The sequence below is a fragment of the Eptatretus burgeri genome, chromosome 11, assembly GCF_056783735.1.
Source record: "Eptatretus burgeri isolate ZD-2024b chromosome 11, Ebu_testis_v1, whole genome shotgun sequence".
In the NCBI taxonomy this organism is placed as follows: Eukaryota; Metazoa; Chordata; class Myxini; order Myxiniformes; family Myxinidae; genus Eptatretus; species Eptatretus burgeri.
The window spans coordinates 26,358,726-26,386,123 of record NC_140971.1 but is presented as its reverse complement, the minus strand read 5'-3'; the positions used below and the strand labels follow the sequence as shown (position 1 = coordinate 26,386,123).

General features: G+C 43.0%; 2 protein-coding genes across 6 annotated transcripts in view; one reads left to right on the top strand and one right to left on the bottom strand.

The window, feature by feature from the left end:
• Positions 1 to 2,787: 2,787 nt before the first annotated feature.
• On the bottom strand, positions 2,788 to 18,510 carry HINT2 (histidine triad nucleotide binding protein 2). 2 transcript variants are annotated; one of them, XR_015049157.1, is made up of 6 exons: positions 18,242 to 18,510; positions 10,678 to 10,830; positions 10,413 to 10,497; positions 10,156 to 10,260; positions 5,699 to 5,771; positions 2,788 to 3,034 (listed from the first exon to the last, which is right to left on the bottom strand). XR_015049157.1 is itself a non-coding variant. In XM_085845660.1 (5 exons), exons 1-5 carry the CDS (start codon positions 18,335 to 18,337, stop codon positions 2,943 to 2,945), a joined length of 519 nt encoding a protein of 172 aa, XP_085701786.1. In that variant the 5' UTR covers positions 18,338 to 18,510; the 3' UTR covers positions 2,788 to 2,942. The 2 variants fall into 2 exon arrangements, 1 of the variants encoding a protein (XP_085701786.1); XM_085845660.1 differs by lacking the exon at positions 10,413 to 10,497.
• Positions 18,511 to 19,439: 929 nt separating this feature from the next.
• The window catches only part of TAF1C (TATA-box binding protein associated factor, RNA polymerase I subunit C), a 43,003-nt gene continuing 35,044 nt past the window's right edge, over positions 19,440 to 27,398 (top strand). Inside the window, exons 1-4 of one of the 4 annotated variants that reach the window (XM_085845651.1) lie at positions 19,440 to 19,629; positions 19,805 to 19,889; positions 22,620 to 22,726; positions 26,708 to 26,846. In XM_085845651.1, coding sequence (XP_085701777.1) covers positions 19,487 to 19,629; positions 19,805 to 19,889; positions 22,620 to 22,726; positions 26,708 to 26,846 — 474 coding nt within the window. In that variant the 5' untranslated portion in view covers positions 19,440 to 19,486. Of the gene's footprint in view, positions 19,630 to 19,804; positions 19,890 to 22,619; positions 22,727 to 26,707; positions 26,847 to 27,398 lie in introns of those variants that run through there. The other 3 variants (XM_085845652.1, XM_085845650.1, XM_085845653.1) reach the window with 3 other exon arrangements.

Sequence of the window (27,398 nt, the reverse complement as noted above, 5' to 3'; positions counted from 1 at the left end):
CCGATCAACCTGCTGCAACCACGAGGCATGTGGTCGGCCCATTGGCCTCCTCCACTCATGAGACTCCCTCGCTGAGAGAATCTGGTGAGCAGGATCAGCCTCAGGAAAAGGAGCCACAAGTCCATTCAGGCACAGTTGATACTCATGGACTACACAGGTAACAAATGTCAACCGAGTCTTTCTCAGCAAATGTTCTTTAGACAAAAATTCCAACCATCAGCAGCCAAGGATTCTCCAAAGAGACCTCGTACCAAGGGAGTTATCTTTTTGTCTCAGATACTTGGTCAGAGTGCAAGTCTCACATCCGTAGAGCAAGATTGGATGCATCAAGCACTTAAAGACTTGGACTTTAATCCTGCTGCATAGGTTCCAACAGAGCTAGGCAACATGGTCCAGTGAATCCATGACTCCCAGGCCTGACTCAGACATCTATTGTCCTCTGGCTCATAGCCTGCAGATACATGAATATCACAGCCAAGGTAAGTAAATCTCTCCATGACCTCAACATCCTCACCACAATGAGGCACAAACAGGACAGCAGCATCCAAGACATTATTGAAAGCCTGAATCTCAGTTTTGACCCAGGAAATCCATAATCCCAACGGCCGCGACTCCTCATTCAGCACCACGGGGGCCCCGAAAGGATATCTAAAGTCTCCGCAAAGATGACTGCATCATCTGCGAAATCAAGGTTAGAGATCTTATCATTCCCAAACGATGCACTGTAGTTTGATCTCTCCGACATCCTAACCACAATCCAGTCCACACAAGCGTTGTAAAGGGTGGGGGCCAGTACACACCGTGATGAACTCCAGAAACAACTGGAAATAAGTGAGAAATGGAATAACCACATCTCACAGCACTCACAGTACCAGAGCACAGTATAGTTCAGACATCAGATCAATCAGCTTTGGTGGCACCGGCTGAAGACCGAGGATCCTCCAGAGGGTATCAAATGCTTTGTGGAGATCAACAACGGCTGTAAGCAGCCCCTGCTGAAACTCTCGCCTGCGTTTGGTGAGGGCCTGAAGAGCAAGGGTACGTTAAATCGTTGACCTTTTTGGTGTAAAGCCGGACTGCTCTGGGTGCTGGTGCTCAAGCAAATGGTGTCAAACCCTTTCAATAATTATTATCCGAATAAAGACCTTGCCCGGCACTGAGAGCAGTGTCAGCCCTCGGTAGTTATTGCACTCCTGGCAATCCAGAGAGGGACAAGGCCCCTCTTCCAGTCAGTTGGGATGATGCCTGTGTTCCAGGCAGAGCACAAAACTGCATGCAACGACACAAGTACAGCATTTCCGCCAGCTGTGAGAAGTTCAGCATGGATGCCACAGATCCCAGGAGCTTTACCCCCTTTCAACTGGTTCACTGCAGCCTGTTTCCACAAACAAAGGTGGGCACAGTTGATTGGAGGATCAGCAGCAAGGAGAGTAACACCCTTGACATCCAATTCAAAAGTCTCAAAGAGTTGAGTTCGAAATAAGACCTCTTGATTAACTAAATAGCCATTTAACCATAAGAATAGATATTATAACCATTGATTGAACTTCTTGTGACATTTTTACGTTGTACTCGAATTGGTTATGTTGCATTGTTTTGGGGTTTAAATATGGTGTGTTTATTGTGGTGGATTTGGCCCAACGACCTGACCTATACCTGTTTACCTGACGTGACCTGTCTGTACCTGTTTGTGGTGACAATGTTGAGGTCATGGAGAGATTCACTTACCTTGGCAGTGATGTTCATGTCTCCACTGCCTGTGAGTCAGAGGTCAACAGACGGCTGCATCGGGCCTGGGGAGTCATGGATTCACTGGATCATGGGGTGTGGCGCTGCCGGTACCTGTGCGGGAGGACGAAAGTCCGAGTCTTCAGGTCCTTGGTGCTTCCAGTCTTGCTCTATGGATGTGAGACTTGGACTCTGACCAGGGATCTGAGATGGAGACTTGATTCCTTTGGAACCAGGTCTCTTCGGAGAATCCTTGGCTGTAGCTGGTCGGACTTTGTGTCTAACGAGCGGTTGCTGAGAAACTCAAATGAGACTTGTTTCCTGCATAGTCCCTGAGCATCAGCTGCGGCTGTATGGACATGCGGCTCGTTTTCCTGATGCTGATCCTGCTCACCAGATTCTCTCAGCGAGGGAGTCTCGTGAGTGGAGGAGGCCAGTGGGCCGACCTCGTTCCTCGTGGTTGCAGCAGGTTGATCGGCATCTCAAAGAGATGGGGATGGGCCAAGCATCTGCCTGGGGGATGGCCAGATGGAGGCCCTTGGAGTACTTAGAGAAAGTGGACGCAGCGAAGCGCTACTCTGGCGCATGCTCCAATACCTGACCTGACCTGACCTGTTCATCGGGAGAGAGGATGTTCAAAGGACCAGTTCTGCTGGCAACGGTTATTGATGGAAGGTAAGTTCTCACAGTCTTTCAGGAAGAGTTGGCGAGTTACAACCAGGTACCCTGATCAAATTACAAATTCCTGTCCTGGCTGACTGCTGGGAATGCAATAGTGAACCACCTCGCATTACCTTTGCTAAAAGACTGCTAAGGCAGTGCAGACACTCTGTTAAGAGTATAATATGATGATGACGACGATGACAATATAATCATTTTTCGACTCGTATATAAAATTCTCCATCTTTTTTGGTAAAAATGTCTCTCAATTAAAAAAAAAACTCACAAAATAAAAAGGTAGTGGATAAAAAAGTAAAGTAACCAGCAAAGTAAGTACTGGGAATTTGTTGACAAATGTGTCACCAAGATGTTTTCTTCATTTAATCAAAAAAAACCCAACAGATTTTCAGACTTTATTGGTTTGAGTATGGTGAAATTGTTTGGTTACATTAAACTAATCATAAAAAGGTTTTCTGAAAGCAAATTAGGCTATTCTGCAGGCAAGCGCTACCTCTCCTAGAAAAAGGAGTATGGATATGTGGAACGCAGTTTGGCTATCCTGGAGGCCAGCTCATCTGACGACCCCCAAGCACATGCACATGAAGATGGTAGACAGACTGAGATCCGTGGACTCCATCATTAATCACTGTAAAACACACACACACATGCACACACAGACCAAATTACAACTAGAAAGCATCTCAAAATGCAAAGCCCGTCCGTGTCCGCTTTGTACTCAAACTAAACTTGGCGAAAACCACAGTTAAAAAATATTGCACATTTTATTAATCTGAGTTCTGCATATTCTCATTATAAAGGTTTGTTGAAGATTTGATGACAAGAGCTCAAATGGTAAAAAAAAAATATTATGGCCTGGACAGGCACACTGAAGTTCAACGGTAAATAAGAGATTTTAAAAAACGGGACGTCTCTCGCTCGACGCGCTGCGGACGGGCTGATAAAAGCTATTTATAATCGCTATGACTTTGCCCTTTCACATTTTGACCCAAATTTTAAATTATTTTTCTTCATATTTTCATAATAATGGTTTGTTGAAGATTTGATGGCAAAAGCTCAAATGGTAAAAAAAGTTATGGCCTGGACAGGGACACGGACACGGACACGGACACACACACACACACACACACACACACACACACACACACACACACACACACACACACACACACACACACACACACACTTGCAAAACCCTGTCTCCCACTTCATTGGGGGACTGGCCAGTCAGAGCACTTTTGGTAAAACATGTACATTTCATTGTTATGTGCGACAGTTAAAAAACAACCGATGCACAAAACAAGAACTCAATCCCACGGCTTCGCTACAAGGACTTGAAAAGTTTAATTTTATCCAACATTGGAAGTTAAAGTATCAATGCGACAAACGTTTTCAAAAACTTAATCCATTACCTCGATATAAACAAAAGCGTTTGGAAGTTATCCCAAAAGAAATTCCACTTCTAATTAAAAAATTCCACCGAAGAATGTTACACAAGGGATGTGTAACATCTGTAGAGTAGGATTAGCTGTAGCGTAGTGTAACTCAATTGGTGGGTGAATAAATACCAAGCTTAAATTGTACGGCAGATTTTACCCCTCCGCATACTCGCCCACTCATGCAATATGTTTATGAACTTGCACAACATTGTGCGGTGATTTTTCCATGGTCTAAAGCTCAAGAAGGAGCTTATTAAAAAGTTATATTCAAGAAAAGGACATGAGGGCAAATTAAATATGGGATTGAAACCTGTGGTATATACATTTTGGGAGCAAGTGTACGTGTTCATAGACCAACGTACGTGTGTTAAATCTTTACTTTTACAGCAAGTACCATCATCAATGTGCTATACTCCTTACAGAGCATCCATGCTGCCAAGGCAGTGTCTTGGCGTGGTCTATGCCGGGTAAGCTCAGCCAGCCCTGAGAAAGTACCTTTCTGGTGATTCCATTAAATAAACAAAAACACACCACCACGAAACGAACTGAAAACATTGATATGTGATCCCATTCAATCTTCAATAAACTATAGGATGATTACCCATTAGATCTTCGGCATTTCTCCATGAGGAAACATGTGGCGTAGTCTGGCACAAAAATATTTATATGAAATATTATCGAACGTTTTCTACATTCTCATGGAGGATCTCTAAGTCTTACTCACGTTGTTGTTCTTGTGGACTTTTTTGTTTCACAGCCTACAGTTTTCATCGAAACTTCCTGAAACTTGGCGTATACATGTAAAAATACCCTGCGCAGACAGTAACCATCTCCGATTTTGAAAATTCCTCCTAGAAAAAAAAAGTTATGACGTCATAATATCTCCGCTAATGGAAATCGCCGAAAAATTATCTCCGAAACTAGGCAAGCTTTTTGAATTCTGTTTGCGGGAATCGAACAGGGCATTAGCAGAGATGAATTACCGAACATATGATACATCACTATGACGTCATATCAATTTTTATGACGTCATTCCTATTTTTTTGACATTTTTTGTTTCACAACCCAGAGTTTTCATCGGATCTTCGTGAAACTTGACCTGTATATGCAGAAAGCCCACGCGCAGGCAGTAACCATCTCCGATTTTGGAAATTCTTCTTAGAAAAAAAGTAGATGTCATAATATCACCGCTAATGCAAATTGCCAATACCATTATCTCCGAAACTAGGCAAGCTGTTTGAATTTTGTTTGCGGGAATCAAGCCAGGCATTAGCACAGATAATTAATCGCAAACCTGATACATCACAATGACGTCATATTCGTTTTTATGACGTCATCACGAATAGGACGAGGATCTTCGCTCATTCGAGCTTGTTTCATCACTTTTTTCTTTCGATCATAAAACAAAGCTATGGATGGATATATATATATATATATATATATATATATATATATATATATATATATATATATATATATATATATATATATATATATATATATATGACCGTTTTTACAGCCATTTTTCCCTGCTGTGCAGGGGTTTGGCCTATGGATGGATAATTGGCCATATTACTGCAGGAACTTCACAATTTAAGGATAATGTGATGCAGAGTTGTTAAACAAGCATAAACAGCACAAGTTTTATTGTATACCTTTGATATTTATGCTTGCCAGATATTTCCCAATTCAAATTATAGAATCTTACAGGCAAAGGTACCACCAATGGACCAGCAACACTTGGACCACAAGCAAGGAACTTTAAATTGTCATTCACTTTTTGAAAAAAGTAAATAAGCCATCCTAAACCTTGCTCAGTGACATCAACAAAAGAAAAATCCTGGAGCACTTACCAACACGATAACCATCAGTGAGCCCCTGTTGCTCAGCGACATTTCGAGCGACCAGCAAGAGATGTCCCAAAAGCTGTGGAAGAACAAGATAAGTAGTTGGAGAAACTTAGGCATTTATCATACACACTCAATTTGTAACAACACTGTCCACCACATGTCCAGCAAACGACATCAGAACTGAATGGACAAGAGGAGTACTTTGCCTGGTCTTTTAAATGAAGAATGTCCTTCAATCCTGGAAAACCTCACAGTCTCACCTATCACTTCTTAAAAATTGTCAAATGAAACCACCTAACTATTTCCCTGGCCAGCCACTGGAAGAGGTTCACTCTTTTGAAGTGCTAAGCCCTAACCGACAGTGAAGGCCTCTCCTGGGCCAACCACACAGCAAAGCTGGTCTCCAAAGCCAGCTGCAGACTGGGCATCCTCTGTCATTCCAAGTCTTTACTTGAAAAATTATAACTACGCACAGCCTGCAAGACCTTTATCTGTAGCTCAATGGACTACTGCTCCCATGGATTGGCATCCCAGCATCACATTCTGTCTCTCCTGGATTCTGCAGAATCCAAAACTCTTAACCTATTGGAATATCTGGCAATGAGCCCAAAGCACAAGGTCTTTGCTTTCATATCGCAGGCGGGTCGGCAGTCGCTCTGTATTTTACTGCCTCTCCTCCAGGCAGTCTCACCTCTGCTCTTTCAGTCATCTGACCCTTCCCCAGCAACTCCAGGATGCAAACGTTCTTCCACTGACCCCACTGACCACTGACTGACAAACATCTGAAATCCAGGCTGAATGCACCTAAACCTTATTGTTCCTCCCTTCTCCCGTCTGTGGAATCACATTCCCAAGGCTGTGCTATCCCAGTCTCCCTCCCCCCCCCCCCAGGGCTTCAAGGAAGAGGTGCAACAGCATCTCATGTGATCCCCCATCCTCACCCAGAATTTATTTTTACCCCCATTAACCCTACCTAACCCAACCCTCTTAGTTGAAGGTTACTCTGTTTCCTTCCCTCCTCTCTCCCCCATTTTCCTGTTCATTCATTCCCTTGTATATTGTGTCAAACTGAAGGCCCACCATCAGAGGTCAAGTACCTCAATACGCCGATGACGGTGACAGTGACAATGACGACAACGACGACCAAAACAAGCGTTTTACGACTATTTTCTCATTTTTTCAGGGAGTTGGTCGAGTGATGGGATTCCTCCCAACAGATCTATCCAATGCGTCATTTTTGTGCAAACCCAAACATTACAGAGCTTTCTTGACAGCTTCAATCCGTATCTTTTTAGAACACCCTCTCGGCTTTCCTCCTTTGACCACGAGCTTTAGTGCAATGTCTGCCCAATTACACGTGAAAGAGAAACTGCGAAAACCAAAAATCCAGATGCAGAAAGACCTGGATCATGCATTTATCCGTTTTTTTTTTTGTTTTTTTTTTAAACAGGTTTTACGAGGACAAAGTAGTCATACAAATTACGTTCATACGTGCAGAGTTGCAGACAGAAGCGTTAGACAACATCAGACTTAACTTCGGATCAACATAGCCGGTGACGTAAGGAAAAAGTGACGTAACTTGCCGGGGTACCCTGGGGTCCTGGTGATACCGTCCTTTTCTCTGCATAGTCAGTTGGGTGATTAAGGAGAAATCACTTCCCCCAAATCCCCTGACACAGGATGCCATCACACGTGGTTTATCCATGCTCTATCCTCTAAATTCCAAAGGTCGAGCGAGGAAGCAGTATGTACAATTTTTAAAGCATTTTGTGTGACTCGGCCGGGGTCAGAATGGAACCTCCGAGACTGGTGGCCACGTGACTGGAGGACGCTCTAACCACAACACCGCTAAGTGTGGCTTCAAAACGTGTTCCAGATTGAAATATAATTCAATGTTTGGAATGTTCAAGTGTCAATATGGAGACGAAGCCTAGTGTTGGCTTAACGGTTACGGTGGGCTGGCTTAAGATCGTAGGGTCTTGAGTTCAAGCCCCTGTCGTGCTGTGGAATGAACGCAGCCTGTCATCCTTCCGAGGTCAGGAAAATGAGTACCAGCATGCTGGTGACAGGGGGCATTGCATCAGCGTCACAGCCGCATCCCCTGGAAATGATGCAGCCAAGCAGCAACAGGCTGCATACAAATAAATAATCAATAAAACATGGAAACAAACATTCCACAGTGATTGTTATTGCATTTGCTATAAAAAGTTAAAATCTGTTGAGATGCAAGAAGCTCTGTATTAGTAAGAATAACTCATTTAGTTTTGGGAAGGTTGGGTGGGAGCATATTACAAGGAAATTACAAGGAAATTACAAGGATATTACAAGGATGTTACAAGGAAATTACAAGGAAATTACAAGGAAATTACAAGGAAATTACAAGGATATTACAAGGAAATTACAAGGAAATTATGCGCAGGAGGATGCCATTCGGCCCATCATGCCTGCGCCACACCAACACCAGATTTAATAAATCTGCCAATACCCCTTCCCTTTGTGTGCAGCCTTATTTTGGCTGCTGGTTGCATCATTGATTAGGGGCGTAGATATGTCGCTGATGCAGTGCCCCTATTACCGGTACACTGGTACTCATTTTGCCGACCTCGGAAGGATGACAGGATGAATGACAGGATGAGTCAACCCCCTGATGTTAATTCAGCAATCAACGGGTCTTGAACTCAGGACCCTGGGATCCCAAGCCACCACCCTAACTGTTAAGCCAACACCAGGAAACCACGGAGAAGCGCTAAGCCAACACCGCCAAGCCTAACATGTTGGTGGAAAGATATCGGTGGGTGGCTGGTTTGCTCTAATGCACAGAAGACAACATTTCAGCACTCAGCATTTCACATCACATTAATATTAAAAAGGATCATTAGTATGGAACATAATGCCAGGCAATCTTGTCACAAAGTCATAATTCTCTGCTCATGTTTTGAACGTTCCCGATTCCAAAAACCATCCTGGCTAAAATATCCATATTTTGTTGCCCAATATCCAATGTTGAAAATCTTGTCTGATTGTTTTTGTTTATTTGTTTTGAGACTTCAACTTGTCCCTTTTAATGAGTTGTGTAGATGAAAAAAAAACTGCATTTCATGAGACATTATTATGGGTCACGCAAAGTAGCTCTGCACTTCACCATTGGTGTCCGTGCGAGCCAGCCTGGTAGGACAGCTTTGAGGTATTCAAGCCCACCTCTGAGCTGTTTAGCCTGGAGTTGGATGCTGACCTAGCTATAAACCGTCATCTTGGTGCTTCGCAGGCTGGGCGAGATATCGATGTGTGTGACGTCCTGTGGATGGATGTAAATTTGTGTCCCATCTGCTGGCATTTGTTGGTGGACGTTAATGATACCACGGTGTCCTTCGCGAAGAGTAGGTGAGCTATCGCCGGCACGATGGAGGAATTCCAAATTCCCGCATCCCTTCATCGGGTATCCTGCGTCAGAGTGGTGACCCATCCAGGATTATAAACCCTTGACAAGAGAATGCGAAGACAGAACCTACAGTCTGCAAAGAGTATGTGATCACTGTTTTTGTCCGACTTATTATCCAAGATGACTTCATGTTAAGAGAAGTTGTGCAAATTAATTTTTCACAGGGTGAAGGAAACACATTATCAAAGTACAAAATATCGTGAAGATGGAGCAACAAATACAGGAGGTATTCAAAAGGTTCTACAAACGAGATACTCACGATAGTCTCGCAAAGACGTCCTTATGACAAAAAAAATCCTCTTACGAAAGGGACAGATGTTTTTTTAAATTTTATTTTTCAATATACAAGTAATGTGGGCTGGTAGGATAGTCCGGTCCCCTAGATGTATACCCAGTCACACTCACACCTGAACTGTCTAGCCTGGCTTTGAATCAGGGCCGAGCTATAAACTGTCATCCTGGTGTTTCACATGCCAGAGTGAGGTATCAACGTGCGTGTCCTCATCAGATGGACGTGAAACTGGGAGTCCCATCTTCCGGCATCAGTTGGTGGACATTAAGGATCTCACGGTGTCCTTCATGAAGAGTAGCTGAGCTATTGCCGGCACCTTGGCCAAATTACAAATGTGTGTACACACGTTCAAGTATCATGTATTGGAGCGTCAACTCGTCCTGTATTGTAACCCGAGCCAAGAAACTGCTTCGGCAGAACCAATGCCTTGCATACAGCATGGTGCCTGATGATCATGAGCACTGTGTAGTTCGTAAGAAAATGTGTAAATGTATTTTTTATTTATTTATTATACATACACCGCCATGTTGAACTTTTTTGTCGCGTCTTGGACTGTTGCAAGTAACTCATTCGTAGAACCTTATGAACACCCGGCATAACATCATTATCCCAGCATTAAGTCGATATTTGCATTGAATTGAGCACAAACAAGTGAAGGAGAGGAAACAGTTTCCAAACAGCAAGCAAGCCATGCAAGGAAATGATGTCGGCGTGCTTTATGGGAAACACCTGAACGTGTTCACTGGTGGCTTGGCTGATACGTGGTAGCAAGAAGCGGGGAATGACAAGGAAGTGTACTGGTGCTTGAGGGTTCACGTCCCGAAATGCCAGGCACTGCGGAGAAAAGGTCCATGATTTGTCACCGAGTCATCATTGCACAAACTATCTTTTTTGCTTTCATGAAAAAAGTCGACAAACTATAACCATCTCCTGTCCCTAACCCTAACAGCTTTAAAAAATAAGATTATCCAGATCCAGGTGTTCACCAAAATCGAATCGCTTTGTCCTTGTCACACGCCCAACCTGTCCACCAAATTTCGTCCAAATCCATCGATAATCTTGTGAGCTATCCTGCTCACAGACAGACAGACAGGGGTGAAAACATAACCTCCGTCGACCTTCGGTGGCGGAGGTAATTATTGTTGGAGCACATCGTTGTTCTTCACTTTGTATTAAAATCATAGCACCAGGAAGAGATACACTAAACTTCAATGTTTCAATGTTTTCCAAAAACAACAAAACAAAATTCACCTTGGAATCCTCATATAGTATGTCGGCAGGGAGTGTCCCATCGATTATTTTGGAGAAGATCGTTGGCTTTTTGTTCCGAAACCTGGAACTTTCCACGGTGGCTTGTTTTGCCCTGTCCACTTCATCTCCATTTGAGGCTGTGCAGTACCTGGCCTTTCCAGACAGACACACAGTGATGCAAGTCAAAGGAATGCGACACAAGGAACAAGAGGACCCCATAATTATTGTCGCATTTTAATTTCTCTTTCACAACCGAAATGTTTACAATTTTAACGGCAAATTTAATAAACCAAAAAATATATATATATATATATATATATTGGCTTTTTATCATACAATAATCATGGGAATGTGAGTGGTGCTGTCCTTTGCAGGCAGCATTTAAGAGCCTGGTGTTGTTGGCTTAATGGTGAGGGTGGTGGGCTTGGGATCCGAGGATCCTGAGTTCAAATCCCACTCGGCTGTTGAATTAATGCCAGGTGGGGTTGACTCTGCCTGTCATCCTTCCGATGTCGGCAAAATGAGTGCCGGTATGCTGGTATACTGCGTCGGAGTGGTGACCCGTCCAGGATTGTGCCCAGGAGCCAAGAAGACTGCTTAGGCAGCACCGATGCTCCGCATAGAGCATGGTCCCAATGGATGGATGGATTTAAGAGCCGATTGGCACAACATGTAAACTAGACCAGGTAAGGTTGGCAGATTACTTCTTCCTTGTGGAGCATTAGAGAGCCAGTTGGGTTTTACGATGACACAAAGAATACTATTCCCTTCAACTTGAATGAGTAAGAAAACAAAAGCTGCATTTTAGCGAGTAAAGACAAGTCTCTCCGTGATAAGACATCTCAAGCTGTGAATAAATCTTATGGGATGCTTCCCACTCCTGTTTGAAGCTCTTTATCTAGTCATCGTGGTATTGTTGTTGAAGCTACATAGTTGACAATAAATACATCTTTTATTTGAGAACAGTGGACGATAGTGTAAAAAGCACAGAGTTCTACTGTTTGCTGTTAAGATGTTGATATGCGGCGCACCAAGGCGACCGTGTTGATATTGCACGCATCTCTACTACGCTGTCAAAAAAACGAATGTCCTGCTCACAAGTTGTGCACGATAAACTCAGAATGCTACCAGAGTCTCAACTGAAGGAAGCAATGCGTGATGACCAAGCTTGCAACAACTGGGAAGAGCCATCGCTGTTCTTGGAGTGATAGTACTCACAGGATGCCCTCCCCCTCTCTTTGCCAATGAAATAACACGTGGCCCCCAGCTGGCAAACACGATTTGATGGACAACAATGACGTTCTAATTGGATGAAGACTCTTAGACTGAATGTGTAGTCACTAACTGCAAAGTTGGAAGACATTCAGGCAATTGTCAGAGGCCATAGATCATCTTGCCATTCCTCCCATTGTCCAATGCTTCCTTTGCTTCAGACAACTTTGAATGGTATGAGCAGAGACAAACGTCACAGAATCTGCCAGCATCTGCAAATGCAGAATGTTTGCCTTCGTGAATTATTTGGGTAGCATAACGACAGAAGATGTCAACATAAACTCCTTCAAGTCCATCTTGCGATCGTGTATTCCACTAAGGTGCCAGGCCTATCTATCACTGTGAATGACCCTCATTTAGCCATTTGTTGCCTTACAGTCAGAATCTCTCTCTGTCTCGGCACAGTACCCAGTAAGTGCTACAGGGTGATGCAGTAGACTACAGCTGGAGTGCGACATACAACACCAGTGGCCCAAACTTGAGAAATGCAATGTTTTAAGTCATCGAGGAAACAAGATGGTCAGACACGCATTACATTTTCTCACAAACCACAAGCTTTGCTGGTTGTGCACTGCCTTGTGGTGCTGTGGGTTAAAGCGACGTCTTTGCCCAAAGTGTACCCGGTTTTATGATCCGGTGTATGATGCTTAACATACGCACTTGCACATTTACCCTGAGGATAGCCGAAAAATATGCACACTCACCTCTGAGCTGTCTCACCTGGGTTTGAATCTCGACAGAGATATAAACAGTTACCCTGGTGTTTTGCATGCAGATGGTACATCAATGTGTGTGCCATCCCTCGGAGGAAAGTTAAACTGGACGTCCCATCTGCCAGCATTAGTTGGTGCATGTGAAAGATCCCATGGTGTCCTGCGTGAGGAACGTAGCTGAGGTATCACCAGCACCACAAACTAATTAAAATTTTCTGCACACTCGTTCAAGTATCCTGTGCCGGAGTGGAAATCCGTCCAGCATCATAAGCCCTAGCCAAGAAACTCCTTTGGCAGAACTAATGTTCTGTATAGATACAACATGGTGCAAAAGAGAGAGCGAGAAAGAGAGTTGTTGTCTTTGGTAATTTATGGAGCTTTCCTTTATCGCACTCTGCTTCATTTGGGTGATTTTAGGACACAATGGAGGTTCTGGTCGACGGTTCTGTACCTGGATGTAACCTCGGAAATGAATCATGCCCAAATGATGATCCCGATGGTGATTGAATCAGGCAGTCAGTAAGCTTACTGTGTGTGTGTGTGTGTGTGTGTGTGTGTGTGTGTGTGTGTGTGTGTGTGTGTGTGTGTGTGTGTGTGTGTGTGTGTGTGTGTGTGTGTGTGTGTGTGTGTGTGTGTGTGTGTGTGTGTGTGTGGTGTGTGTATATATATCTATATATATATCTTCTTCTTCTTCTTCTTTCGGCTGCTCCCGTTCGGGGTCGCCACAGCGGATCATCCGTATGATCCGCATAGTGATTTGGCACATGTTTTACGCCGGATGCCCTTCCTGACGCAACCCTGGTCGCCTCTTACGACACAGGGATATGGTACACCTATTTTAACCGGGGTATACACCGGCCCAGTACACTGGTACTCATTTCGCTGACCTCGGAAGGATGACAGGCTGAGTCAACCCCCTGGTGTATTAATTCAGTGGCCCAACGGGGCTTGAACTCAGGACCTTTTGGATCCCAAGCCGCTGCCCTAACCACTGCGCCAACACCAGGCTTTATATATGTACACATATATCTTTCTAACCACTGAATGACTCACACACTCACTGACTCACTGTCTGATATTAAAGATCGGTACTTTCTGGGTGATGTAGAAAGCTGAAATTTTGTGTGCCGATGAACACCGAAGGCGGTACACTGGAAAAATTCACAATCATCAGACAACATCCAGAAATGAAAATATAAATAAATGACAAAAAAAGAAAAAAATGCAGGTGAGTGACCCGAGACAATGGGGAAGCATGGTAATTTTGTGTGCCGACATACATCAAAGCCGATACACCAGAAAAAAATCACAGAACCACCGGAAAGCATTCATAAATGAAAATATAAATAAATGAAAACAAATAAATGAAAAATCAAATGCAGGTGAGTGACCCAAGACAATGGCGAAACGGGGCATTCCATGTCAAGTGTACACATTTTTCAGCAAAATTTTGACACATCGTCTCAGATTTCACTCTTTTTTTGTGCAAGTGTTTGTATCCATGGTAAAGCATTATGTGTCAATTTTCAGACCTGGGAGCCCATTTTAGCCCCCCCCCCAAATTTGGGCACCCCCGTTTGACCCACAATCTTCCAGTGCCCATATCACAGGTTGTAGTGGTTCGATTTGGATGATCTTGGTATCAAAATCCTCACAAAAGCGAGATCATTCGAATCGTGTAAAGTAAAATCACTCCGAAACAGTAATTCAAAAAGTTCTAGTTTGGGGCGCCCTTTGACCTTGGGCCCCCGCCCCCCAGCCAAACCGATGATCCCGATTTTTTTGTGTAAGAATATCCCTTCATATACCCCAACACCTCAGCATAAATCAAAATGGGATCTCAATGGGTTCAAGTGTGATGATGGTTTTATTGTTCGGGGTCCACATATCACTAATTCTTGATTCAACATTGGGCGACGTTTGTCGTCATCGTTCCAATGACGTCACCTGCTGGCAGGCGACTTTATGTCTGAAATTGACAATCATCATCTCTGGACTATTATATATACTGTGTATATATATATATATATATATATATATATATATATATATATATATATATATATATATATATATATATATATATATATATACATATATATATATATATATATATATACATATATATATATATATATATATATATATATATATATATATATATATATATATATATATATATATATATATATTGCATCATTTGTGAAAAATTATTGTGCCTATTGTGTCTATTGATTTTTAAGTGTACATTTTTTTGTATAACCATCATCGAATTAAGTTATAAATTGGCTAATCTCAGTTTTTGCATATTTTGCAATAAACATGGCGACTGAAGATCGAAAGGAGTTCCGGAATTACTGTTGCGATCCGTTCAGCTGCCATAAAACGAAACAACGAAAAGATCTTCGCAATGTGTCAAATGATATGTTGATGAAATTTTCTTCAAAGGTGAAAAAAGATGACGACTTTGTACTTCGTGCAGAAAAAAAAACTTTCTCAGTTGTCACCAGAGCGAATTGAAGAATCATCTTCGACCAGTTCGAAATTATCATGAGAAGGTACTATCGAAGGCATTGCTGAATCTGTTTCGACAGATGAGGACGAGGAGGTTTTTGAGCGAGAAGCAAAAGTTGACCTATTAAACCAGTCGTTATCGATGATAGGTGAAAGGTGGAAAGGAACCCAGGGTACGTTCCTGAAAAGCGAAGTAAAGTGGAAGATTCTGTGCAAAAGAAATTAGAACTAGTTGCTGGACCAAGCACTGCGGAGAAAACACAAGATACAGCATCAAAATGTGATGAAAACTGCATGCCAGAGGTGATCAAAAGCCTGAAAGAAAAATACGTTGTTTCGAGCCGTTCAGAGCAAATACGTATACTGACAATATTTGCTAGGAATATGAGCATCAGAGGGATGATGAGCGAATTCAGTTTCTCCCAAAGAATGGCTGTGCAAGCCAAAAATTGAGAGAAAGAAAATGGTATGCTATCGTCTCCAAATCCCAAACAGGGTAAAATATTGCCTGACGAAGTGAAATCCGCCGTAACCGAATTTTACCGAAGTGATGAAGTCAGCCGAATAATGCCGGGAAAAAAGGACTGTGTAGTGGTCAGGAATGAACATGGAAAGGAGAAAATTCAAAAGCACCTGGTACTAAACAATCTCAAGGAACTGTTTCAGAAATTCAAGTAGAAGAACCCTGGCTTGAAAGTTGGATTCGCGAAGTTCGCCATGCTCCGTCCCTCAGAGTGTCCTGGCCGGTTCAGGCGGTACACACAGTGTATGTGAATGTGCGATACATCAAAATGTGAAACTCGTGATATTTGGTTCCAAAATGCCACAGATAGCTGAACTTCCTTGCTATCATCATGTGATAGCACGCATAGTTTGTAACCCAGCACAACCGGCATGGTATTTCAGAACTTGCGAAAGTTGCCCATCAATTGAAAACTTCAAAACTGAGCTACTGAGTGCTTATGAACTAGAGGATATTGATGAAGTTCAGTTTAAACGGTGGACATCCACCGACAGATCTGAACTGAGCTCCATGGTCCTGCCTTTGGAAGAATTCATTAATAAATTCTGTGAACGCACGGTGAAATTAGTGAGATACGACTTCATTGCCAAGGCCCAATCTCAGTTTCTGAAAAATAAGAAAGATGAAATCGGTGAAGGAGAATTTGTCATTATTGGAGACTTCTCAGACAACTATTAGTTTGTCGTACAGGATGCGGCCAAAGGATTCCATTGGAACTGCTCTCAAGTGACAATTCACCCCTGGGTTTACGATTTCACATCGGACGATGGCAAATTAAACCACGATTCGTTCACCATTATATCAGAATGCAATACTCACGACGTTGTCTCAGTCCACCTCTTCCAAAGAATGCTCATTGAACACTTAAAATCTAGCTTTGGAAATGTAAAGAAACCTTGAAATCTAGCTTTGGAAATGTAAAGAAACTTTACTATTTTTCAGACGGTTGTGCTGGCCAATATAAGAATTGCAAATCCTTCATAACCTATGTCGTCACAAATCAGAGTATGGTATTGATGCAGAATGAGATTTTTTGCCACAAGTCATGGCAAGGGCCCTTCAGATGGCGTGGGAGGTACAGTCAAACGAGAAGCAACACGTGAGAGCCTGCGTAGACCTTACGACAGTCAAATTATTTCTCCAAAATAACTTTTCACCTTTGCCGAAAATGGTTTGAATGAAATGAAGTTCAGTTACGGGATCCAAGAGGCGTATGACGAGGAAGAACGAAATCTGGAAGAAAGGTTAAAAACGGCCAAAACCATAGCTGGAACTCAAAATCTTCATGCTTTCATCCCTATTTCTGAAACTGCTCTTCAAGTACGTGAATTCAGCCTGAGCGAGGAACACCGTATCGAGTCAGCTATTTCAAAATCTACACCAACTTTTAACGGGAAGCTCTCAGGTTATGTCACAGTGCACTATGATGGAAAATGGTGGCTTGCCTGCATCATGGAAGCCTTTCAGGACACTCATGAAGTGAATGTGAATTTTCTTCATCCAAATGGGCCTGCCAGTAGTTTCTTTTTTCCTGACATTGACGATCACTGCATTTTAGACATTTCTGATGTACTTCTTTCTGTAGAACCAAAAACTGCTACAGGTAGAACCTACACAATTGGTAAAAAAGAAACACAGCTGTCAAATAAAACATTGGTTGGCAAAAAATCTTGACTATAATATGCGAGGAAAAACTCTTACTCGTACTAGTATCGCTTCCAGTTCCTGCATGTGCATGTGGAAAATTTATGTACAATATACTGATATAGTGTATTGGAAATCTTGTGTTCAAATATTGTGCTTTGTATTGTTTGTCCAGCACCCGAGTCCCCGAACAATAAAACCATCATCACACTTGAACCCATTGAGATCCCATTTTCATTTATGCTGAGGTGTTGGAGTATATTAAGGGGTATTCTCATGCGAAATAATCTGGACCATCGGTTTGGCTGGGGAGCGGGGGCCCAAGCTCAAAGGGCGCCCCAAACTATAACTTTTGGAATTACTGTTTCGGAGTGATTTTACTTTACGTGATTCGAAAGATCTCGCTTTTACGAGCATTTTGATACCAAGATCATCCAAATCGGACCACGACAACCTGTGATATGGCCTCTGGAAGATTGTGGGGCAGCCGGGGGTGCCCAAATTTGGGGGGCCCCTAACATGGGCCCTGATTGGCCCACAGCTCTAAAAGTTGGTATTTTGAGTTTTTTCACCCAAGTGAATAAATGACCAAAATAAGGGGAGAAAATGAGGTATGTATCGGGAGGGTGTGTACACTTTACATGGAATGCCCCGAATTTCTGAATCCATCTTTTTAATCATAACCCATTGCTATAGCGATCTGAAATGTTACAAGGCAGTGATTTTTTTTTTGTTTTTCAAGCTCCTTAAGTTCTCATTATAAAGATGTACAGGTACAGGTATGTTTGTTGTATTTGATTGGCCCAAGGGTGGGAATAAAATGAACTGAAACGTCACGAAGCCACGCCTCCAAAGCTGTTTCTCCTCTCCAAGCGTCTCCTTCCGACATGTCATGTACCTTTCCCAGCAGTTTCCACATGTCGCGTTTTCCTTGTACAACACTTCTGGCAGCGCCCAGGTGCCGGTAACCCGTACGCAGTGCACTGCAGGCCATGTCGCTGTCCCTCGCAACACGTGATTACGCCTCTTTCAGCACGTGGGCCACACAAGAATATTTATTACTCAACGTGTAACGACGTCGAGCCGAAAAGAAGGGAAAGGCCGTTGTTTTGAAAAAAGAAGAGGAAGAAGAAGAAGAAATTAAGACGAAGAAGAAGAAGAAGCAGAAGCAGAAATTAAGAAGAAGAAGAAGAAGAAGAAGCGAACCTGGGTGGACCCGGTTGAGCACTGTGGGTTAACTGAACCTGACCGGAAGAGGAAGGGAAGGAAGGCGTGGTCTTCATCATCACCAGTGGTCTGCAGTGACGGACAGCCTTTAAAACTCGTGCATTCTACTTGTTTTCATTAAACATACATTTGGGAGATGGATTTAGCCCTCAGCAGGAGTAAAATACAATCTCGATTCCGTGGCGGTGTATAAGCCGTGATTCGTATTTCGGGCCGAACCGATAATTAATCGTGTTACAAATAAACATTTAATGTTAACACACTCGTGTGTTTTTGGATCGCCCTTCGTGCTAAATCATAACACGTGGAATGTAAAGCATCTGTGAATTACATTTTGAATGTGCGTCGTTTCAGCAAGACGGGTACAGTGCAGTACAGTACAGTGTTTACAGGATAGCACGTTTGGTGCACGGCACGCTGCGTGCTCTACCACCCCCTGTACGTGCTCCACCACCCCCTGTACGTGCTCCATCCCTGTACGTGCTCCATCCCTGTACGTGCTCCATCCCTGTACGTGCTCCATCCCCTGTACGTGCTCCACCACCCCCTGTACGTGCTCCATCCCTGTACGTGCTCCACCACCCCCTGTACGTGCTCCACCATCCCCTGTACGTGCTCCACCACCCCCTGTACGTGCTCCACCACCCCCTGTACGTGCTCCACCACCCCCTGTACGTGCTCCACCACCCCCTGTACGTGCTCCACCACCCCCTGTACGTGCCCCACCACCCCCTGTACGTGCTCCACCACCCCCTGTACGTGCTCCACCACCCCCTGTACGTGCTCCACCACCCCCTGTACGTGCTCCACCACCCCCTGCACGTGCTCCACCACCCACTGTACGTGCTCCACCACCCACTGTACGTGCTCCACCACCCCCTGTACGTGCTCCACCACCCCCTGTACGTGCAGATGGATGCTCCTCGAGGAAGCGCGGCATTTCCTTCGCGCCTTTTCCCCTCGTTCTACGAGACGGGCCCGGTGTGCGACGAGTTCGTGTCGTTTGCTCCGTGGACGGTGCTCGGATCTGCGCAGGATCCGGGAAACCAAGGATCTTCGGTAGATCACGCTGGCGGGGCCTCCGAACGTTACAATGCATTGGATGATCGAACACGCTCTTTTCCTTTTACGTGTTTAAATCCCGTGTCGGTGTTTTCCAGGGAACGTTCCCTCGTGTTTCGTCCACGTGACGGGGTAAAATTTAACCCCCGGCACATTTTTTTTTTTTGCGCAGAAGTGGCTCACTGCCAGGATCCACGGACACGACCCATGGGCCCTCGTTGACCCGGTGGCATGGCCATTGCTTCCTCCAAACGACAGTAATAATATTTTTTTTCTTTTTCTTTGGAACAGCATCATGAGATAATTATACTAATTATATAATTGCTGTACTTGTAATATTTTCCCCCAACAAATTGTCCCCTATTCCTCTTCTCCCAGCCAAATTCCCTATAAGTGGTACTGTTGGTTACTGGACAAGGTTAGCCACTAACACATGCACGGAATTACTTAAAAAAAAATCTCCATGATTATCATGAAGTCTTTGAATTGCATTGGATATACTTGTGAAGGTGTGATGTGTGTACAGTATATATTGTCACAACAAGCTCAGATGAGCTAAGATCCTCGTCCTCTAAATGATGACGTCATTGTGATGTCAGGTTTGCAATAAATTATCTGCGCCAATGCCCGGCTTGATTCCCGCAAACAAAATTCAAACAGCTTGCCCAGTTTCAGAGATAATGGTATTGGCGATTTCCATTAGCGGCGATATTATGACGTCAACTTTTTTTCTCGGAAGAATTTCCAAAATCGGAGATGGTTACTGTCTGCGCGTGGGATTTCTGCATATACATGGCAAGTTTCACGAATATCCGATGAAAACTCTGGGTTGTGAAACAAAAAATGTCAAAAAATAGGAATGACGTCATAAAAATTTATATGACGTCATAGTGATGTATCATATGTGCGGTAATTCATCTCTGCTAATGCCCTGTTCGATTCCCACAAACAGAATTCAAAAAGCTTGCCTAGTTATCGGAGATAATTTTTTTAGGCGATTTCCATTAGCAGAGATATTTTGACGTCATAACTTCTTCTCTTGGAGGAATTTTCAAAATCGGAGATGGTTACTGTCTGCGCAGGGTATTTTTACATATCTATGTCAAGTTTCAGGAAATTTCGATGAAAACTGTAGGCTGTGAAACAAAAAAGTCCACAAGAAGAAGATGAAGAACAACAATGTGAGTAAGACTTAGAGATCCTCCACGAGAACCTAAAACGTAGTTTTGGGGTTGGTGGGGGGGGGGGGATTTAATGAGGGGTTGATTATCTCGTAGTGAATGTTAACATAAGTGTTTACAACTCCAACATCGGACTTTCAAAATGATGTAAACTGCCCCCAGAATGCTTGGCACGCATGTGCAGAAACCCCTAGAACCAGTGATCATCATGCTGACGTATATAGTGTGTGCAAGAAAGGGATTGTTACCTAAAATGGCCCACAAAGCTTCTAAAAGAAGCTGAAAAGTATCTCAGAGAAAATGGAGCACCTCACCGCTGCAAAAGAGTTGGAGAAATTTCTCAGCTCGTGGACAGGGCTGAGATCTTACAGCTGTCCATACTTCAGACTCCCGACGATATGGACTGGTGCAAGGCCAGAACTGTACACAGGCACATTCAACCCAAACCCCTGACCATCACTGCCAATGAATGACCTTTGAACCGTGCTGGAGTGCCTCCTGTGAACATTGCAGGTTTGGTGATTTATTTAATGGACGTCTGCATTTGGAAAGACCATGCCGTGCATCACCATTACCAACGAAGTAATGGTTACTAACTCTTCGATAAAGGAAATCTTCATGACGTGTAAATAAACAAAGCTTGTGCCAGCTACAGGGTGGACACAAATGAATGGTGGGGTATCATGATATTGCCATTAACTCACCACTGTAATACCCCACATTATACACATATATGCCTGGTGTTGGCTTAATGGCTGGAGTGGTGGGCTTGGGATCTAATGGTCCTGAGTTCAAATCCTACTCAGCTGTTGAATTGATACCAGGTGGGGTTGACTCTGCCTTTCATCCTTCTGAGGTCAGCAAAATGAGTGCCAGCATGCTGGTTTCCTGTCGGAGTGGCGACCTGTCCAGGATTGTGCCCAATAGCCAGGGAGACTGCTTAGGCAGCACCAACGCTCTGCACAGAGTATGGTCCCAATGGATGGATGGATTGTACACATGTCCACTCATTTATATATTTTTTGACATGGATATACAGTAGTACGTACCTTATAAAATGGATAAAACTGCGATATATAAAAACTTTTTGAGTTGGTGAATCAAACAAACAAAAGTACAATGCACAGTGAGTATCTGTTGTTGTTTTCTGTAATTTAAAAAATAAATCTGCTTACAAAACCCCACCATTCATTTACGTACACCCTGTATTATTCATGCGAGTGCTGGATGTATCAGGCAGCCTTCCCTGAGATAGACTCCGTATCTGGTTTAGGTGCTTCTTAACATTGATGGGAAGGTCATATCTGGGGCTTTGTCATTCCTATCCTCTTCTGCCTTCTCTTGAGTTAATTCAAGCAAATGTCTCATGTAAACTACCGACTAATGAGCCATGCAGTGCTTGCTTCAAGGCCTTAAACGCACTCTTCAACATGCCCTCTACTAGGTGTAAAAATTTTTTTGTTAGTTGCACACTTACGATTTAGATTTTGATCACTCATTAGATAATCATTCTTCAGTGATTGGCGACTAACTTTGAACGGTGATCATGACACGATTAGCGATTCTACACGCGTCTAACTCTTAAACTCCTTTTGTAAATTTGGCGCAAAAGGTTTGGGTTAATGGTTCGTAGAGTTTTTGTGTCTGTTGCAACAGACTTCTTTAACGTGTGCTTTTATATACAATGAATGAAGGGATGACTTTCTTTCGGGATATAGAATAAATGGCGAAGGACATTTATGTAATTTAACTTTATCAATGCTCTGAAAATGTTTCATGCAATTGTTGAATGCATTGCTTTTGCAGTCTGCAAGATTCGCGATTTGGACTGCGTCATGCATCAGAAAAAATCTCCAGTTTCTTCAGTTGGTGGGAAATATCAAAGGAAACCAGTGTCATCCTATTTGCGGCAGGTAACACAAAGTCTATAACCGTTGGTGTTTTAACACCAATGTCTTCACTGGTATACGGGAGCGTAAGACTCGCCCAACTGGTAAACTTGTCACGTAGAGTCGTAGACAAAAGCTCGAGTCCCATGTTTTGACCATAGTGGTTTGTGTTGCTGTTAAAAAAATAATTGTTGCATTACTTGCAGTACCATACTGTACATTGGTTTTTCTACACCACAGTGCTGAGACTGATGAAATTTACACAATTAATAGCAACTGTGCACCACACAAGGGCTGGCAGGATATGCACATTCACCTGGATTTGAATCTCAACCCAGCTGTAAACTCTCACCCTGGTGTTGCACATGCAGGGAGATACATCAGTGTGTGCACCGTCCATCGGAAGGACATTAAGCCGGAGGACCCCTCTGCCAGCACTGGTCGTTGGTGGTCTCTAAGATTCCCTGATGTGTTTCGTAAAGAGTAGACGAGGGAAGGCAACCATTATTGTCATCTCTAAATACCAGCCCTTCTTCGATTTTTCTCATGAATATCTTCTTCTTTTATTTCCATTCAGAATAAAATAAAATGGTTTGATAATTTTTGTGACCTCATAGTCTCAGTTTTGTCACCTTTTGCCAACTTTGCCAAAAGGGCCACAGATATTCTCACCATCTTGTGGGGTTGGCCAGGGGAAGCCCAAGTCTTTTACGAACCCGCTGACCAGGCCTGATGTTCGATTTAAGGCTTGGGCAGGGATTTGTAATTTGGCCATCATGCTGGAGATAGCTTGCCAACTCGTCGACCGAGAATTAACAGGGTCCAACTACACTTTTTTAAAGTTTGAGAAAAATGAAATCAAAAATTCAAAGTGCAATTGCCGCTATCTCATAACATTTTATTTTCATATCGTGTGCTACATAACAGGTACATATAAAGGTTACATAAAATAATCTTACTTAGTTTCCTCTGTTGCCCTTCTACATGGACTTCTTCTAAATTTGAATGAAATGTCAGATAGACCCTGTTAATTCTTGGTCGACGAACTCTTTGCAAAGGAAACTGTGGGATCTTAAATATCCAAAAATTAATGGCAGCTGATGGGATGCCCAGTTTAATGTCTATCTGAAGGATGGCACACACATTGATGAATTGCTCTGCCTGTGAAACACGTGGATGATAGTTTATAGCTGGGCCGAGATTCAAACCCTGGCAAGATAGCTTAGCTTAGAGGCAAGTATGTGTACCTCTAGGCCACCCTGCCAGCCCCCGTGTTAATATATTATTAATATTATCATTATGCCATTATAATCAACTGATTAATATGTGGTTATAATTTTGACGCAAAATCAAACTTTGATGACATGGAGGCTGGAGTCAGGATTGGAGGAAGATATAATCAACAAGCTAAGGTGTGCTGACATTACCACTCTGTTGGCAGAAAGTAAAGAGGACTTTATGGAACTGCTACAGGGTATGAAAAATATGGTCTTTTTGTTTAAACCTAAAATAAAAAAGAGCAAAATCTTGTCATCTGAAAAGATCGACGTGTTCATATTTGGAGACGATTAGATGGTAATAATGGAAAGTTTCATCTTCTTGGGTTTTAAGATTGAAGTGAGTGGAGAATGGAGAAGAGAAATTCAGAGGTGGTTTCCATTGGGAAGAACAGCAATGTCAGGATTGACATAGATCTGCAACGACAAAGACGTGACAAAACAAACCAAGAGGAGGCTGGTGAATGTTCTGTTATTTCCAGTGACAATGTATGGATGTGAGTCATGGGCAGTTTGAAGTGTTGTGTTCCAGACGAACATTAAAAGTTCCATGGACTGCAAGAAGATCAAACAAATCGGTACTTGAAGAAATTAGACCACCATGTACGTTACAAGCTCTCGTGCTAAAACGGACTCGTACTTGGACGCATCATGTGTGCAGAAAATGCAAGTCTGGAGAAGACAACCATGCTGGGAAGGGTTCATGCCAACTGGATTGGAGCCTCGACACTGATTCACTGATTTATTGTGACACCACCGGAAGTGTACTGGTGGCCATATTGTTTCCCACTAACATGTGCACTGAATGTTTGTTTGAATGCAACTGGAAAGCTGTCGCTGATCTTCTGTTTGATTTCATTGGTTTTACGAATACTCTGATTTCATACTGATTGAATTGCTAAAAAAATACTGCACTTTAAAGCAAAATGCTGCTGTGTGCCGCCTACGGGTGTACAAATCGTGATGAACATGTACGAAGAGAGACATCATTGACTTTCCATCGGTAAGGCTGCAAACACTGTGTTACTGAAATTGAACAAACTCAGCTGAAGGGACAGAAGACAAATGTCTTACTAGAATGGTTTATTAAATGAGAGAAGCATCGACTGGAACTTCATAAGCAGTTTGTTCCTGTAACTTAATGTTCTTGTTCACAAGTGCAGGCCGACTGACTGAATAAGATTGTCAGTGCGATTGTGCACTGACAATATAATTCAAACAGACCCACATGGTAGGAGTCACAAGTTTGTGGCCATGAAGGACAATGGAGGCTGACGGAAGGAATCGGCAAGCATCATCTCTGTATGTCTAGAAACGGAGAAGTGTTTCCAGTGGATGCTGAAGACATCAAGTGGAAAACTTCCACGGGGATATGGGGTGTCTTCTGCAATATCCATGGCTGTCCCAAGCAACTCGGCTCACATGGAGTTGTTTGAAGAATTGCGCACTCATCATTTTGACTCGGCAACGGTGGATAATTAAATCACATTCACAGTCTTGTGAGGATGGCATCTTCTCGCTTTTGCAATGTCGAAGCTCTTCCACCTAGGGGAACAACTAATGGAATCCATAATGGGAGCTAAAGTCAGGAAGAAGATGTTAAAGCTGATTCTGCATCAGTGAGATGAATACGCAACCAAGGCAAAGAAGTCAGCAGCTCCCACTATCAAACACAAACGGCTCTTTTTAATGACACATGGCCCCACGTGGGATACGTCCGTCATGGTGTCGGTAAAGACGACGCATTGTGCGTTGCATTTTTGAAAAGTTCAGGATGATTCTGTAAGTTTTTTTTTTTTTTGTGCAATGCACAATCTGTTGTAGCTGAACCTCCCAAGCAATAAACTTCACTTCAATAAAATTAATTTATTATAAACAAAATAAAGGACAATATATGGCTCCACATCCTGGCTGACTTCGTCTTTTCCTTTCGGTGGATTGATTATTTCAAAACTACTGTATGTTTTGTTCCTGTAAAAGCAGTGTTTCACATTGTTTGTATTGTTGTTGTTGTTTTTTTTGTTGTTTTGTTTTTTGATTTAGTGTTTTTGTTTTAGGCGTCGGCAAACGATTACAAATATTTAATTTTCAAGAGAAAACTTTGGTGTGTGCGCTCGTTTTATATTTGTTGGGCTCAATTCATTTTGGAACAGTCGTAAACAGGCTTTGAGTGTGTGGCAGGCATTGAATTGAGTGGTGGAGGGTGCTTGTCGATTCCGTTTTGGGTGAACAAAGATGGTAGATGGTGATGTCAATGGTCAGTGTTAAGCCTCGAATGCAGTTAATATCGAGATCAGTGGTATGGATGAGGGAAGAAGAGGAAGAGGCAGATGCGATAAGCATAGAATGCCTTTAGGGTGTCAGGTTTCCTCCATATTTCTTTCAGTTTAGTGTTAAACAACGGTAGTGACTTTAAAATGGTAATCCTGCGTTGAATAGTTTGTGGTTATATTAATTTTTACTTCCTGTTGGTGTGGCCCACAAAATGTCACGATAAGCTATTTATGCACCTTAACATGGAGTTTGTCCAAAGCAGAAAACTCACTGGGGTGGGGGCTGGGGGGGGGATTAAGTCGCTACAACCTCCAACTCGAGTGTCCCTGGCAAGTTTAATTGAGATTGGATCAGTAACGACCGAATGTATCGCGGTCAAACACACCCAACTGCGTATTGTAGTACAATTATATAGTATGATGATCAAACAAGTTCATATTTCTTCCTTCTACAGGTTCTTCTGGGAAACCTTTGGTCATCTTTTTTTTTTTTTTGCATGGCAGGTGAATAACCTGATGGAGGATTATCCTGAGGTGCTTTTTCATTCTGTTGGCCAACATTTGGAAGCAAACTTTACCTTCAGAACCACACAGGTTTGAAACTTGTATGTGCCCTCTAATTTGTTTCTTGATACGACAATGTGCGTCTTTTGAAATGACGGAATCTGTGCCAGAATGCTCATTACACATGTGCAAAAACCCCAGGAAACGGTGGTGTTGGGGGCAACACAAAGTATATTGTGTGTGCGAGATAAGGACTGTTACCTAAAATGGCTCACAATGCTTCTGAAAGAAGCCGAAAATACTTGGAAGCATAGCTGTGAGAAAGGGGTGTGCCTCTGCACAACGAAAGAGTGGTTTAACTTTATGAACTCGCTCAAAAAACTGATAGCTTGCAGCTCCCCCCCCCACCCCACCTCACCCCCGTACTGCAAACTCCCGAGGACGTGGGCTGGTGCAAAACCCGAAGGTTTGTAGATGGGCGTGTTCTCCCTAAACCTTGATCAGAACTTCCAGTGAGTGGACTTTGAACCTTACGGGATTACCTCATGTGAACATGGCAGGCTTGTAGATTTATTTAATGGAAGTCTCTGCAATTGGAAAGATTATGCCATCATAACCAGCACTGAGGCATGCTTCCCAGAG